Below are 17,559 nucleotides of genomic sequence, written 5' to 3' on the forward strand. Positions count from 1 at the left end.
AGGATAGTAAAAAAAGACTCAAGAGAAGCAGAGTGAAGAATACGGGAAGAAAAGCAAAGAAAAGAAGAATAATGAAAAGGACCAGTACCATTACCAAGAGATCCCTTCCACTAAGAATAGGTGTCCCACAGGGAGGTAAACTGGATCTTTGCTACGGAATCCAAACATGGTTTCTTGTTGCTTCAAGTTTCTAATATGCTCAGTGGTAATATCACACTGAGCAACGAAACTCATTTACCAACTAGTGATACCTAGTACTACGGAGGTTTTCATGAGGGATCTGGATACCATACCTCAATTCTAGTCTGAGACAGTTAATTGCAGTGTGACAGTTTAATACTTGATGGATGAGGAAGCGCACGCACACATACACACACACGGCTACTAATAGATCCATCAACGTAAAGATACGGGCAGGAATCTGGTTGATAAAGCTGTAGTTTGGCTAACTCCTCATTGTGGTAACCTATACCAAGGTCTGACAAAAGAGACTATCGGTTCCATCAGTGTTTTACACTTCTGAGGTTTTAACCTTAGTTTTAGAAGAACACTTTCAGCCAGCTTTTAGGTTCAAAGTAGACTAATTATAAACATACATATTTCATACACAAATGCCAGTTTCCATATGCCTGGTAAAATAACGGAATATATAGTTTCTTATCGAATATAATATACTTGTAACAGTGGCATTGATTGTAACATTACAAAATGAGCCTCATCTTGACTGCTGTTGTGAAAAAACAGCATAATAAAGCAACTTGACAAAAATGCACAATTTTTAGGAACTAAAATGATATCAGGATTATAGCATGTTGGTTATGAGAACAGTCTGAGGGGATGCAAATACAGTTTTGAATAGCAGTTTTTTTTTTGGGGGGGGGGGATTTATGAGTGAAATATTTAAGTTGTTGAGAGGTATTTACCAGACTGATACTGGGGAAATTTTTCATATGGTAGAATGAGAAGGAACAAGAACATGGGACCATCCTTGGAATAAGTCTTATGACTCCATGGAGATCCAAAATATTTTAAATTGTTAATGAAACTTAATTGTTGAATTTTTTTAAAAAAAAATGCAAATCTGCAATGACACTTGATTTAATGGTGACTATAAGTTCAGATAAAAGGGTTGAATTTATAAACAATATATAAGAGACAAATACTACCTATCACATCTTTCAAATCAAAAACATGAATAGATGCTTCACTGGATGAACAAGCCAGCCAAGTATGCAATGAAGATCTTGCAGAAGAAACGGATGTATACAGAGGATGCCAACGAAGGCATAAAACTATTTTTGCTTGAGCCTGCAATTTTGCTAGTAGAGTAAAGGTGTTTCCATTATAAATTTCAACAGATCTAGAGAAAATTAAAAAAAAAAAAAAAATATATATATATATATATATATATATAACTCAGTAGCATTATTTATACAATTAGAATCTTTGTTCTTTATTTTTTCACATGACTTAACAAACTTATTTTACTTGAAAATTTATTAAATTTTCTAATAACACAGTAAACAAATATTTTCCACATTATATAAGTGTAATTTTATTTAAAAAATAATGAAGAATGACAAATTAAATAAAAAAAAATCAATAACATTCAAGATGTTTATGTATAATACCCTGATTGCTTTCATGACCAATGAAAGGGCAAAAGTGCATAAGTACTGTGAGTGGGCTGAGTTTTTTTTTTTTTTTTTTGCATTTTTATTTATTTTTTAATTTTTTACATAATTCAAAAACCAGTTCTACAGAACAACATATACCTTTTTCAAGTCACATTACAACTCCCATAAGTAAGGAAGTAGTCTTACACCAGCCTTCAAGATGGATCCTCCTTTTACTAATTCGTTTGCCATGCAGAAATCCAGTAACATCTCCTATATACGTAGGCTGTTCAATAAGTAATAAGACTATATTTATGCAGAAAACAGATTACCTTTAATCGTCATCATTTACATGGTCATTTTCGAAGTAACTACTGTGAGACGCGATGCATTTGTCCCAACGTTGCATCCACTTCTTAAACACATGTGAAAGTCCGTCTTTTGAGAGTTCTTTCAAAACCACCTCCGTAGCTTTTACACATGCTTTGTTGCTTTCGAAATGGCAGCCTCTTAGTGGTTTCTTGAGCTGAGGAAACAGCCAGAAATCACACGGTGTGAGATCAGGACTGTATGGAGGGTGTGGTAGGATATCTGTGTTGTTCTTCTGCAAAACGTCCACTACACAACCAGCAATATGTGGCCTTGCATTATCGTGGTGCAATAAGAAGCCATTCTTCAGCTGTGGATGCTTCCTTTTGACGTGCTTGATGATGATCGCTGTTGTGTTGATCATTGTCTCTGTGATGGACGTTGAAGGTCTTCCCTCACGTTCAAGATCTTCCACATTTTGCCATCCTTCCTTAAAAGTTTTATGTCAGCGAAAAACACTTGCCGTTGACATTGCTTCATCGTGGAGAGCTTCGCGTATCATGTTAAAAGTGTCCGATGGCGATTTTTGCAAACGCACACAAAATTTAATCGCATAATGCTGTTCCAAGGATGCTTCAATTTCGAAGGCTGGTCGCGCCTCATAGGCACATGAAACAAGCTTGCATTTAGTCACGTGACACTCTGGCACATCAGCCCGTGTACGCCATCTATCAACCTCTTTTGTTAATACAGACAGCAACATTTCTTTATTCCACAGAAATTAATATTGTGATGAGTGGTTTCGCCACAGTAAAATTAGTCTTATTACTTATTGAATAGCCCACGTATATATATTATAATATATATATAATTATATGTTATATCCTATTATATATATTTCTTTAACCCTCTTTCCCATTAACATTTCTCTAACTGTATGATTATCTCTTATTTAGATCCCTACTATAATTAAATCTCTAGGATTTGTGTCATATATCGTTTTTCGTAATATATCACAAAATTCATATTTTTCTTTTTCATATACATTATTAGTTGATGCAAATGCATTTATAATTGTCACTTTATAGAATCTTGAGTTAAATCTTGCTCTTATGCATCTTTCTGCAATTACAACTGTTCTCATTCCATTATTGCTGCTCTTGCTTTACTGGGCATCATTACTGCCATTCCTTTCACATGTTCACTTTGCTTCTCCTGAACTCAACTGGATCAATCCTTGTCCATTCCATCTTGTCTCACTTATTCCTAATATTTAAATTTTGTAGTCTTTCATTTCTTTGGCTATACTGGCTGCTTTTGATGTTTCATACATAGTCCTCACATTCCAACATCCAATTTGATCTTTCGGTTTGAAGTAATCTGTACCCCTCTCTCTCTCTTTTGATTTTAAAGTCTTGGTTTAAAGTGTGAATTTTCTGTTGTACAGGTAACTCTCCTTAGCTGCAGGGGTTGCATTCTTGAGAATCATCACGTATGTTGAAATTACATAAAATGGGAGACTTATAACATGGGATAATAGGGGTTGTGATTCCAAACGAGTGAGATTCCATTCTTTGAAAATGAGTTTAATAGAAAATGCGCCTATTTGTCATACATAGTAAAACATAAATGTAGTAAATAAAATATCTAGTATGCATAAAACAAAAAATTATTAAAGTAGTTCTTTATTTTCACGATTAATACATCGTAACCACATCTTTGGCTGGCATGTTGAAAGTTGAAGACTCATAGGAGAATGAAGGCTGTTTTTTCAATAATCCTTCAATGGAAACCTGACTTGTAATTTTCAACTTCGTATTGCAACTTCTCAATGTATAACCTCCTCCTTCTATATCATAGGTTCCCAAAGTGGGTGGTACCCCCCCCCCCCCGTGGGCGCTGAAGCCTTCTGGGGGGGGGGGGGCTATAGTGGGATCAGAAGCATTCGGGGGGGGGCGTTCAGGCGGTCTAGGGGTTGGTGGCTCTTTATAGAAGAAATTAATAATATATATTTAAAAATTAATTATTTTCGTGATTTTGTGATTAGATAATCATTTAAAATTTAAATATTGCATTTTAATTCATCTTATGCCCATCTTACGTGATCAATTTTTTTTATCAATTTTCTATTTCAATTATTTAATCATTTGAAAATTTACCATGTTAAATAGAAATAGATATCAATTTTTTATGTCAATGAGAAAATAGAGCATGTATATATGTGTGTATAATAGATTATGTTTACAATAGCAAATATATTCGTTATATTTCATTTCAAAATATATATAAAATATATAAAACCACTTTTCTAATTGATTTGTACAAAAATAAACCCAATTTTATATAATTTAATATTACGAGTAAAAATAATAATGGCAAGAAAGAAATAAAATCATAAATTTTAGTTAGCCTAGTTAGTACTAACTTATATTGCTAACTAGAGGGAAAAAACAAAGCAAATATTATTCGAAACTTATTATACTGTTTTCTATGGTTATGTTTTGTAGGTTTGTTGTTTATATCTTATGTAATTATTTTATTTATTAATTATTATTTATAATTATTCGGACAATGTCGTGGTCGGACGAACAAAATGCGCTTGCGTGCAAAATAAAAAATTGAACGTGTCATACAGGATATTTTAACTTCTATTTTTTATATACTTAAAAATTTATTCATTTTTTGCTATTGTAAAAATTGATCGTGCCATACAAGCTTTAGTCTATCCATGTAGCAAACGAGTCTTAACTAGTAGTATGTCGGTCAACTATTACGTAGGTAATTCACTCAATTCAGCATGTTTTGACAAGAATATGGGTGCTTGCAGTGACTTGTTCAAAGCATGTTGTTTATTATTTTAATGGTATATATTAGAACACAGAAACTAAGTAAATAATTAATTTATTAACTTATTGCTGATATTATTGCTGCTATAATAAATTAATTATTTACTTAGTTTCTGTGTTCTAATATATACCGTTAAAATAATAAAAAACATGTTCGACGAACACATAAGTCTGTCCACACGTTTGTTCAAAGCACGAGTACGATGGTATCGCAAACAAGTCAATGCATGCAAGTCGATTCGGGCTAGATTTCAAATCTATAAATATCAGTGGTTTAGGAATAAGTTTCATTATTTCTTGTGTGCTTTGCCACAATCATCAGTCGAAAGTGTGATAGATAAGTGGAGTCATACAAAGTGTAAATTAAATCTTTTATTTTGTGAATATTTTTACAAATTTTATTACTTCATTATGTCTGAATATAAGAAGAAATGTCGACAGTACAGTATTGAGTATTTGAAATATGGTTTTATTCAGTCTCCTACGAACCAATTATTACCCATGTGCTTGATTTGCCAAAATGTGTTTTCAAATGAAGCCTTCTAGGCTACAAGAGCATTTGACTAAAATGCATGCTGACAAAAAGGATAAAGATTTGTCCTATTTTCAAGTACTAGAAGAAAAATATTTTAAGCATCTAACTATATCAAAACTTTTTACGTCGTCCACTAAACAAGAATAATGACGGATTACAAGCCTCTTATAATATTTCATTATTAATCGCAAAAGCGGGAAAACCACACACAATTGGTGAGGAATTAATCTTGCCGGCAGTAAAAGAAGTAATAAACACTTTGCTTCATAAGCCAGCATCAGATATCATCAGGAAAATTCCTTTGAGCAATAATTCAGTGCAAAGAAGAATCGATGAAATGGCTGAAGACGTTGAAAAAGCATTGTGCGATTATTTGAAGACATGCCAATTTTCCATTCAACTCGATGAATCAACTCTCCCAAATAATGAACCACTACTCTTATCATACGTATGATTCATAAAAGAAGAAGTTTGTCAAGAATTATTATTTGCTAAGAAACTTGGAAGTGGATACAAAAGGAGAATCTATGTTTAATATCATGAATAAGTTTTTTCAAGAGAGAACATTCCTATTCGTAATATTTTGTCTGCTGCTACTGATAGTGCTCCAGCAATGACAGGGTGCCACAAGGGCACCCTGTCATTGCTGCATTTGTTTCATAGTGCATTTGAAACAAGCAGTACTAAATGTACTCCTATACATTGTGTTCTTCATCGTCAACATTTGGTTACGAAAAATTTAAGTGAACGCCTGCACACATCGCTCCATTACGTTATTCAAGTAGTCAACGAGATTAGAAGCAATTCATTAAGTGACAGATTGTTTAGCCAACTTTGTAGTGCAAAGGATGAAGATTTCAATCGTTTGCTGCTTCACACAGAAGTTCGCTGGCTTTCAAAAGGTATTTGTCTGAATCAATTATACAATTTGTTTGATTCAGTACTAGAGTTCCTAGAAAACAGAGACGACGGATTGCGGGCAAACCGGATTATATCCAAAAATGACATCGCTTATTTGACACTCTATAAAATATTTAATGAAGTCAATCTACAACTACAAGGTGATGAATTGAGTTGAATTAAAACAAAAAACGTTATTGCCGCTTTTGTAGGGAAACTTCTTCTGTTCAAGCAGAATATGGGCCAAGGGGAATATAGCCACTTTTCAAATTTATCAGCAGTGTCTCTCAAAAAGGAAGATTTATTTACATACTGCCAACACTTGGAGGGTCTCCATGCTGCTTTCAATGAGCGATTCAAGGATATTCTAAACATGAATATACCAATAAATATAAAAGGGATAAAAATCCTATGTTGTTATATAGCCAGTAAGTGAAACTCAAGATCAAGAACTACGATCTATGAGTTTCAATGCCGAAAAACTATCGAAGGTAATTCGAAGCAAAGGTGGAGCAAGATCCCTCACTATTCTTGATATTCTCTCATTGCTCCTAGGAGATATCATCTCTTAGGAGCAATGTAAAACACAGCTCCTAGGAGATGTAATACTGTCATTACATTATGAGGAGAGGTCACTACCCAGACCGGTTTCAACCTTTTTTGAGGTCTCATCAGTGAGTAGGTAGACCTGGAAGATATCAAAGCTTAGTGAAAAGAACTTACATACCGTCACTATACGAATTCACTATACGTTTGGCTTTTCATCTTAGTTATGAATATACCAAATTGGGTTCTAGATCCTTTCTCACATGTAAGCACAGCAGGATCATCAAATTTAGAAGTGGAACTCATAGAACTCACAACAAATGAAGAACTAAAAATAAAATTCAAAACTGGATACCAAGAGTTCTGGCTTCAAAAATCAATATTGACACTGTACCCTGGATTATGGGAAATAGGGCAGAAATTTTTAATTGCATTTCCATCTTCTTATTTGGCTGAGCGTGGGTTTAGTGCTGTAGTGAATTTACTATCTAAGAAAAGGAACCGATTGCATATAACTGAGCATGGCGATTTACGACTGTTTTTAACGAAAGTTGAACCCGACATTAACAAATTTTTAAAAATGCACCAGGCTCATCCTTCACATTAATTTGTTATTTTTTCTTTGTATTTTTACTTTGTAAGTTTGAAATAAACCATCTAATACATTTGATGCTGTTTTAATCATTACAATAAGATTCTTACTAATGTAATGCAATTGCAATTTCTTAATATGTATTCCGAATTTTCATATTTAAACCATTGTATGAAACTTCACATTAATTTGTTATTTTTGCTTTGTATTTTTACTTTATAAGTTAGAAATAAACAATTTTGTAATATATTTAATGGTGTTTTAATTATTACAATAAGATTCTTACTAATGCAATGGAATCTCTTAATTGTATTCCACATTTTCATATTTAAGCCATTGTATGAAACTGTGCATAATGTTATTCGAGCGTACATTTTACAATCTTTACATATGAGCTACGTTTCACCAAAATCGGTATAGCAATAACTGTGTTCAAGATGAAGCACATATTGGCCACTTCTTTTTAAAAATTTAAAGGCACAAGCAGTAATGTATCATTAGTTGCTATTTACGTCAAAAATATCAAATGGCAAAATGCGGAAAACTGTTATAATGGGGGTGTTACAAAATTTATGTCTTGCAAAGTGGGCGGTGGCCTGAAAAAGTTTAGGAACCTATGTTCTATATCTCTGCTTTGAAGAGAAATTCATGAAATTCTTCAGTGGCAATGTGATTTGCATCCTTGCCAGTCATGTTGAAATTGTGGGATGCATAGCAACTATTATGGCAGTTGAACCACATTAAAATTGCAGCAAAAGGTGCTGGCTGCTTTTCATCTCTCATCAAGTCCCAGAAGTAGAAAAGTGGGATATGCATAGTTAAAAATATGTCTTGACAATGCTCAACTAGAAGACATATGAAGATTCACAATTCTAATCTCCATGCTTACATGTACATGAATCAAGGTATTGGTACCTGCCTTAGTCAAATTTATATTTCTTCTTCCCTTGTAAATAGGGTAATTCAGATAAAACATCTTGACATCAACATCAGCTCATAATCCAGTTGCACTTAAATTCCACTGCATGGAACAAGAGATCAGTTCCAAACCATGGAGACTTCCACCAAATTTCCCACTGATCTTTTCAACCAAACATCAAACCCTCTCTCTCTCTCTCTCTCTCTCTGTTCAAACTGGAATAATGTTATCTGGAACTGAGAAATGTGGTTAAAATTCAAACAAGCAGTAAAATAGAATAAAATTTAAAAGACCTGTATAAAGAGAGAGGTTTCATAGCAAACCAACACAATGGTATAGAATGCAATAATATTATTAGAAACATCAACATAAAGATAGATGTGGAAAGGCAGAAACAAGTGGAAGAAAGAAATTTTAAAATAATACAGCAGCATTTAGCAGATACCTTGGTGGTTTCTTCCAGACGATCCTGTGGTTTGTATTCAATGCATAGTCTGCAAGGCCAGATTGACCACAGTTGTGATTGCAGATATAAGATTTGAGTTAATCTAAACAACAACAGATATACTGGCTGGCTTCGACATCACCTCACTGATTACCAATATTCCCTTATATGACACCCCAACACTCTTAAAAAACGTTTTTCCCTCTGATATCTTAGATCTCTTTTCCTTTGTAATCAATTCTGGTTATTTTTCTTGGAAGAACAAAATTTACAGACAGACAGAGGGAATCCCAATGAATTCTCCCCTCTTAACCCCCCCCCCCCACCTGCCAAATTTTACATGGAAAATTTTGAAAAACAAGTCACAGACTCAGCCCTTTCAAAGCTTTTATCTGGCTAAGATATGTGGATGATGTTTGGCCTCACGGTCCAGACACATTCGACTCCTTCCTCAGTGACCTGAATAGTCTACATCCAAGAATCTACATTATGATGGAAAAGGAAAATAACAATTGTTCACCCTTCCAAGACAACTTAGTAACATGACTTCCTAATGGTAACCTCTCCTTCATTGTATATAGAAAACACATTCACAAACTTTCCTACCACCACCTCTCTCAACAAAATGGCATCATTAAAACTCAAACAGAGCCTATAATCTTTAGTAAAGTGGAACCTCTCTTTCAACTGACCTCAACCATATAGACAACACCTTCCTATCCAATGGCTACAGTGATTAGAATTTTAAAAAATTATGAGTTCTTCCCCCATTCCTCAGCCATATCTTCAGAAGGATTTCAGAAATGCCATCACCATTCCCCACATCTGTGGCACACTAGAAAAAATAGTCAGGTCTTTAAAAAAGTACAACCACTATACAGCCTTTAAGTCCCACCAGAAACTTGCTACCCTTATCTGTTCTACCAAAGATCAGCTCCTTTTTCTCTCATTGCCTGGAGTATATAAAGTACCCTGTTCCTGAAAGTTAGCTTACTTTGGACAGACGGTAGATCGGTCACTATCCATTTATCACTAAAAACACATGTAATAACCACAGTAATGACTATTTAATTCGTTAATATTTCATCCCAAGTATCTTGGGACATCATCAGTACAGTAGTTTAAGCAATACTGGAATAACATACAGTTAGGGCACATGATTACAATGGAATCTCAATATGAGTGCAGTAACGTGTTATAGAAGTAAATTAAATATAACTGGGGGGGGGATAGAAAAAAATATATATATATAAAGATTATTTTACACAATTTTGTATGACAATTTCCCATACTTTAGGAATAGTAAGAACATCGTTGCGGTTTAAATTTGGTCTGTGTAGTAGGGCTTCAGCACTTTCTTTATATAAATGGCCATATTTAAATAAAGATCTGTGTAAAAGCTTCAACTTCTCCCAATGGATCCTATGGTTTGGATTTTCAACTCTGCGTTGGGAGAGACCAGATTTCTGCGGTTTGAAAAGACGTATGTGGTCTTGATGTTCCGAGATGCGTTTCTGAACAGACCTACCTGTCTGACCAAAGTAAGACAATTTGCAGGAGCATGGGATCTCATAAACACCAGGTAACATCAGAGGTGAGAGTTTGCCCTTAGGAGAAGGTAACAAGTTATAGATTTGGCTGATAGGTTTTTGTAAGTAGTGGCAAAATTGTATTTCTTCATAATTTTTGAAAGACGTTCGGAGATGCCTTTGACATAAGGTATGGGAATCCTATAGACTTCTTCCTGTCTATAGGATTCCCATACCTTATGTCTGGTTTGATGTGTGGGAAGGTGACTGATGATTTTTTGAGTTGTTTTAAGATTATATCCATTTAGTATAGCTGTATTTTTGATTATTTCTAGTTCTTGGTTTAGAGAATCTTAGAGGAGCAGAATTTGTGTGCTCAGGAAACTAGTGATTTAATGATGCCAAATTTCTGAGATGGACGATGAGTGGAAGAATTGTGAATGTAGCGACCTGAAAATGTAGGCTTGTGATAGACAGACGTGGCGATGGAACCGTCTTCTTTTCTTTGAATGTGTAAATCCAGAAAAGAGATACCCTGTGGAGATTCTTTTTCTAGTGTAAAGTTAATGCGAGGATGAAGAAGGTTTATTTTATCTAGAAACAGTTGTAATTCCTGTTCGGGATGATCCCAGACTGTAAATATGTCGTCGACACATCATAACCAAATTTTTGGTTTGGGTTCAAAAGTGAATATTTTTTCTTCAAGGTGTTCTAGAAGCAGGTTTGCTAAGTTTGGTGATAAAGGAGATCCCATTGCTGTTCCTTCTTCTTGTTTGTAAGTTTGACCTTTCCAGATGAAGTAACCAGATGTAATAACAAATTTGAATAATTCAACTATATCAGAAGGAAATTTTTGAATTAACAATTCTACTGTTTCTTTGTGGGGAATGTTCGTGAAGAGGGAGACAATGTCGAAGCTAATTAACAAATCAGTTTTTAACAATTGAATGTCTTTTATTTTTGCATGAAACTTGGTGGAATTTTTTACTGAAGAGGCTGAGTGGCCTATATGAGGACGGAGAAGATTAGATAAGAATCTTGATAACTTGTAAGTTGGACTGCTAATAGAATCTACGACTGGTCTGAGAGGAACATTAATTTTATGAAGCTTAGGTAAGCCATAAATTCTGGGAGGTCTTGCATGGTATGTCTTCAGTTTTTTAATTGTTTCTTCATCTAAGCAGGGGGTTACATCAAGCAACTTGTTTAATTTTCTGAGTTGATGTTTGGTAGGATCATAATCCAGTTTGGCGTAAGTATTATGATCTCGGAGTAATAAATTCATTTTTTGGTCATATGAAGTGGTATTCCCTTTGTCAGCTTTGGTAATGATTATATTTTTATTCCGTTTTAAGGATGTAAGCGCTTTCAATTCTGATGGTGGGATATTTAAGTCTGAAGGTTTGGCATTGTAGATTACTTTTGCTACTGCGAAATGAAGTCTGTTGGCTTCAATACTGGAAAGATGGCAGATGTTTCTCTCTATGTTATGTATGAAATCTAGATATGGGAAACACTGGGTGAAATTGCAAATTTATGACCTCTTGCTAGAACATTTAATTCGTCTGTTGTTAGTGGACAGTTAGATAAATTGACTACCCATTTTTCTGTTATTTTTTTTCCATTTTAAGGATGTAAGAGCTTTCAATTCTGATGGTGGGATATTTAAGTCCGAAGGTTTGACATCGTAGATTACTTTTTGCCACTACTTACAAACCTATCAACCAAATCTATAACTTGTTACCGTCTCCTAAGGACAAACTCTCTCCTCTGATGTTACCTGGCATTTATGAGATCCCATGCTCCTGCAAATTGTCTTACTTTGGTCAGACAGGTAGGTCTGTTCAGAAACGCATCTCGGAACATCAAGACCACATTCGTCTTTTCAAACCGCAGAAATTTGGTCTTTCCCAACACGGAGTTGAAAATCCAAACCATAGATCCATTGGGAGAAGTTGAAACTTTTACACAGATCTTTATTTAAATATGAACGTTTGTATAAAGAAAGTGCTGAGGCCCTACTACACAGACCAAATTTAAACCGCAACGATGTTCTTACTATTCCTAAAGTATGTGAAATTGGCATACAAAATTGTGTAAAATAATCTTTATATATATATATATATTTTTTTTTTTTTTTTTTTTCCCAGTTAAATTTAATTTACTTCTATAACACATTACTACACGTATATTGAGATTCCATTGTAATTATGCACCCTAACTGTATGTTATTCCTAGTATTCTTTAAACTACTGTACTGATGATGTCCCAAGATACTTGGGATGAAATATTTATGAATCAAATAGTCATTACTGTGGTTATTACGTGTGTTTTTAGTGATAAATTCACCACGTTTCGTTATATAAAAAAATAAAAATAAATTTAAAAAAATATAAAAAAAAACTATCCATTTAGATGAACACAAATCTTACATCTGCAATCGCGACTATGGTCAATCTGGCCTTGCAAGCGATGTATTGGACACAACTCACAGGATCCTCTGGAAGAAAACCACCATGCTCCACCATAGTAAATTTAAAAAGGAAAGACATCTGCAGTGGCACTCAGAAATCAACCTAATGTAAACAAATACAGATGCATAAAACTTCCCAAAAAATGCTGACAAAATCATTAGGGTCTTGTTTACCTGGGTGATGTCCTAGCCGGCATGAAATCCCATCATGCTGCAGCTATTATTTGTGGTTTGAGCCAATAAAGAGTTTGGTTGTCTAAGTCCAAATTGCCAGCCTATCCTCAGTCATTATATATCTAGTGGATACCTACTACTGAGACATGAAGGTGAACATTGGACATTATGTCAGAATCCCCAGTCAGTTATCCACATTCTTTAATGGCAATGCACAAGTATCTTTTCAATAATTTGGCTTTGATCCTAATCAGATATTGTATTTGAAATGTTATAAAAAATTGTTGATGCATTCCGATTTTCAATCTATTTTCTGCAACAGGATATGTTAAAAATATGCATTGAAATAACTCTGTCCAGACGTAATGAATTATAGCTGACCTTTGTTTAAAAAAAATAAATAAAAATAAAAAAATTGGCTTTTGATAAGATCATCTATTCAGGAAAAATTTAAAAAACAACAACAAATCTTTATGTGTAAAGTGTATAACCAAAAACAAGGCAGTGTTTCACACAAATGCATCACTAAGCTATGAAGTAGTATGTAAATATTATAAAACAATGTTCTAAAATACAACAAAACAATGATTGATATAGTCTACTTATATTATCCACCTCTTAAGTAATGTTGAACTCGTTAAAACAACATTCAGCAAGAAAGTATTGGTGGAATTGTTGCTTTTTTTTGATAACTGTTTTACAATGAACTGTTTATCTGATGAACTTTCATGAAACTTGGATTAATATAAAGTGGATTATGATAACTAGAGTTTTACTTTACAACAAACAATTGATAAATGGAAACAGAATAAGGACTAAGTTTTTCACATAAGGGAAAAGCCTGTTCAGAATATTAAATATGGTATAAATGTAGCATTACATAGAGCAAAACTTAAGGTATAAATCAGCAGTTAAAATTCCAAGATTAAAAAAAAGCATATGAAAATTTCTGTTATTGAGACCAGCTTTTAGACAGATTGAGTTTAATAAAATAAACAAATGTAACCTTTCAAGTTTCATAAGCCATTGGAATTACATCATCAGGTTTAGTAGCAAAAGTTAACCCCCCCCCAAAAAAAACAGAAACAATTAATTACACATAGTAGATGTTATTAGAACTTCACAACTGGCACAACTGTGAAGTTCTAATAACATTGGCACATACTCATTTGTATATACCAATGCATTAGACATTGCCTGAAGCATCCTAATGCAAGGATAAATCTCAATGCATGGATATATTCTAATATATGGATATGCATTAGGATATAATAAGACCAAGAAAGGCATTGCAGTGTTATGGGGACTCTGTGGGACTTCATGTTAAAAGTTAATGTTTACAATATTTGCCAAAATTTTGTGTATGTTATGGGTGTCTCTTCAGGAGAGTGAAATAAAAAACTGTTATTACAGTGATGAATTACATATTATAAATTAATTACAAATTACATATTACAAATTACAAATTAAATATTACGATGGGAGGAAAGAGTACTGTAAAGTGAATCAGAGATGATAAAGGTGAAATAAAAATCGATGATAAAGATATTCTAGATGTCAAGAGTAATTACTTTGAAAGGTTGCTAAATGAAATAAGCAGCAACAGCACAGCGACAGAACACATTCAACAGGAATGCAATCAGGAATACATATCAATGCCTGGAATAGAAAAAGCCTTCAAAAACCTGAAATGTGAAAAGACAATTGGAATAGATGATATCTGACCAGAAAAAAGTACAACCTCTACACAGCTTTTAGTGCACAATATGGAGGCATAATAGTTTTAGTCTTTACAATGCATAATTCAAAAGGCCTGGTTAGATGGTTGAATTCCAGATGATTGGAATAGAGTTCTCATAGTATAGTTCGCCCACCGATTTGAGGTCCCTCGACACTTCTGCGCATGTCAGAAAAAGGAGAATCCATTCCGATAATAGGGTAATCAGTCTGTCTTCTGGGATGTAATAATAAACAAACTGAGTTTGTTTATTATTACAGTTCGGAAAATTTAGCTTTTCTTTTACGAACATTGCTGTTTTTAAAGTGTAACTATTTTGCTTGTATAACAGTTGGAAAAATCTACGTAGAGTGTTAATACGTGCAAATACTGCGTTCTACATAAAACAATGTCACTTCGCTCCATGATAAGTTTCCTTTTATTCTGGGACTTTTTTAAACAAAATCCAATTTCATGAAGTATTTTCCTTAAAGTTTCTCTTTTCCAAGGAAAATTAATTTTTTCTTTAAGCACAGGAATCAATTTCGGAACAGTTGGCACTCTTTTCTCGACCACGTAAAAATCTTGAATAGCTCTTCTTATAACGTCTACATCAAAATCACTCAAAGCTACGGTTTCGATGGTTTTCTTTCTCTGGCGCTTTTTTTTAGGAGATTTAAATTTTGGCTTACCTTCACCTTTTGATTCCCTACGAATTCTTTTAACAGTCGACCCCGATATGCCCGCAATTGCACTTGCACATTTTATGACTTGAGAAAGGGGAACAAGAAGACGGCCTTCTGACGATTCTTTTTCGCAGAATGTCAGCACATTATTCAATATTCTTTTGCAAGAGCTACTGAAACATATAACAATAGAACTTGTTGGCTGTACTGGATCCATCATACAAATTAATAATAAAAAATAATGCAAAAAAGCGACAACAAAATTCAAGCTAGTACTAGTACAGCGACAGACAAGAAAGCACGTGATTTCGCATGTTGGCGACCAATTCGTACATCCTTCATTTCTTTCTCCCCTTCAGCATGAATCGACTATTCTTGGCACCAAGCCAAGAAGGGATCTTGAAATGGTGGGCGAACTATATCCATCTGTATAATGGAAATAAAACAGTGTGACAATTATAGAGAAATTTCTCAGTTAAGATTTATGCAAGAATGCTTTGAGAAATGGCTAAGAAAAATTAGGAAAGGGAAGCTTAGAGAAGAATAAGCTTTGTTCTGACCAAACAGAGGCTGTCAGGATCAAATTTTTATTTTAATACAAATAGTTGAGAAATCGTGGGAATATAACAAGGATCCATATTTAAGTTTTGTAAGTCTACAAAAGGCAAACAAGGGTGCCAACAGAAAACCTGTTCAAAATGCTAATTATGCAGTGTAAACGGGCCATTATATCAAAGCAATTCATAGTCTACATTTCATTTGTAAATCAACAGTTAGAATTGAAAGAGATACAGGTAGATGGTTTGATGTTAAATCAGGTGTGATACAAGGGTGCACATTATCTCCACTTATCACATTATGAAATAAAATGGTATTAAGTCTGATATCAAATTCAAGGATGTTAATCTCAGCTTTCTACATTTTGCAGATAATGTTATACTTTTAAATAAATCCAGCAGAAGTTTGGAGGATTAACTACTGCACAAATTTGATATGAAAATCATTCAAGAATAATGACAAAGACATTTTCTATCTTCCTGCCTATGAAAATAGGCAGGAACATAGAAAACATGAGAGGCACTCTGAATAGAACATCTATAGAATGAGTAAAACAGTTAACAATTTAAGTACAATTTTTAATAAGGATGGCAACTGAATATGGAAATAGAGAACAAAATTAACAAACCTGGTATGTAAGAAGTCGGCTGAACAAATTTATATGGGATCAACAGAAATAACTGAAAACACTCAACTAGCTGGATACAAGACAGTGTTCAAACCTTTTTTTAACTTATGGATCTAAGAGATGGATAACAAATAAAAGACTTGATCACAGACCATAGCTAAGCGAGCACTGAGATAGATTAGGGGGAATGAACAGACGACATCAATGGCAGCATCATATTAAAAATGAGAATATTAGGAAAGAACTTGGCATTGTTAGCAAAGCTAATCTCAGGTGCTATGGTCATCTAGAGGAAACACCCAGAGGAATACCAAGATTTAGGTGAACTGATGCACTTTAGAGACCGAAAAGTGCCTTAGTAGACAGAAATATAAGATCTGATAATGTTGGATTATTGACAGTTAACAAATTAATTTGTAGGAAAATATGTCTACTTTGATGAAGTGCAAGTTATCTTCTGTTCTCTATACTGCTGGAAATGTTACATGCCCTGTCTTGTAGATTTTTTATAATATCGATTCTTTGTGACAAATGGTGTCATCTTTCTGTGTGTGTGTATTGGTTATTTCTGCAGACTGAATAGCTAAGTTTATTCTGTTTGAAGACCTACACGAGAAAATGTCTTTATAATCCATTCTTTTCTAATTTTATAGTGAACTTGATGCTGGGATGAATGATGTTAGGATGACTCACAAAGTGTCTTGTAATCATTTGGCCAAGTCAGTCCAAATGATGAATACACATTTACATCTAAAGTTTAGGTTATAATTTGTAAGTCTCCATGTTTTTTTTTTCCTTTTTTTTTTTTTTTTCCCCCAAATGATTCCATAAACAGGTTGGCTATACTAAATTGAGATACTGATGAGTCCAATACTTGGCATTCTTTCTGCTTTGTCTTAGAACTGGAAAAATGCATTGTAGATATAAAGACAGCTTGCGTGTGTTCCTTGTTTTTTTTTTTAATTATATATATAGGTATCTCTTTCTTGCATATAGGGGGGCTACTAGCTGTGCGAGATATTTAAAGAGAAGAGAGGTGGGTGAACACCTGACATCCACTATGGGCTGCTGTAGTAGTATATTCTA

General features: G+C 33.9%; 1 protein-coding gene across 1 annotated transcript in view; it reads right to left on the bottom strand.

The window, feature by feature from the left end:
- LOC150106689 (gem-associated protein 5-like) overlaps nucleotides 1-17,559 on the bottom strand; it is a 560,402-nt gene that overhangs the window by 303,082 nt on the left and 239,761 nt on the right. Inside the window, exon 11 of the mRNA XM_090392643.1 lies at nucleotides 1,167-1,360. Coding sequence (XP_090248769.1) covers nucleotides 1,167-1,360 — 194 coding nt within the window. The remainder of the gene's footprint in view (nucleotides 1-1,166; nucleotides 1,361-17,559) is intronic.

The sequence above is a fragment of the Typopeltis vanoorti genome, chromosome 5, assembly GCF_054136105.1.
Source record: "Typopeltis vanoorti isolate ZY-2024b chromosome 5, IOZ_Tvanoo_1.0, whole genome shotgun sequence".
In the NCBI taxonomy this organism is placed as follows: domain Eukaryota; kingdom Metazoa; phylum Arthropoda; class Arachnida; order Uropygi; family Thelyphonidae; genus Typopeltis; species Typopeltis vanoorti.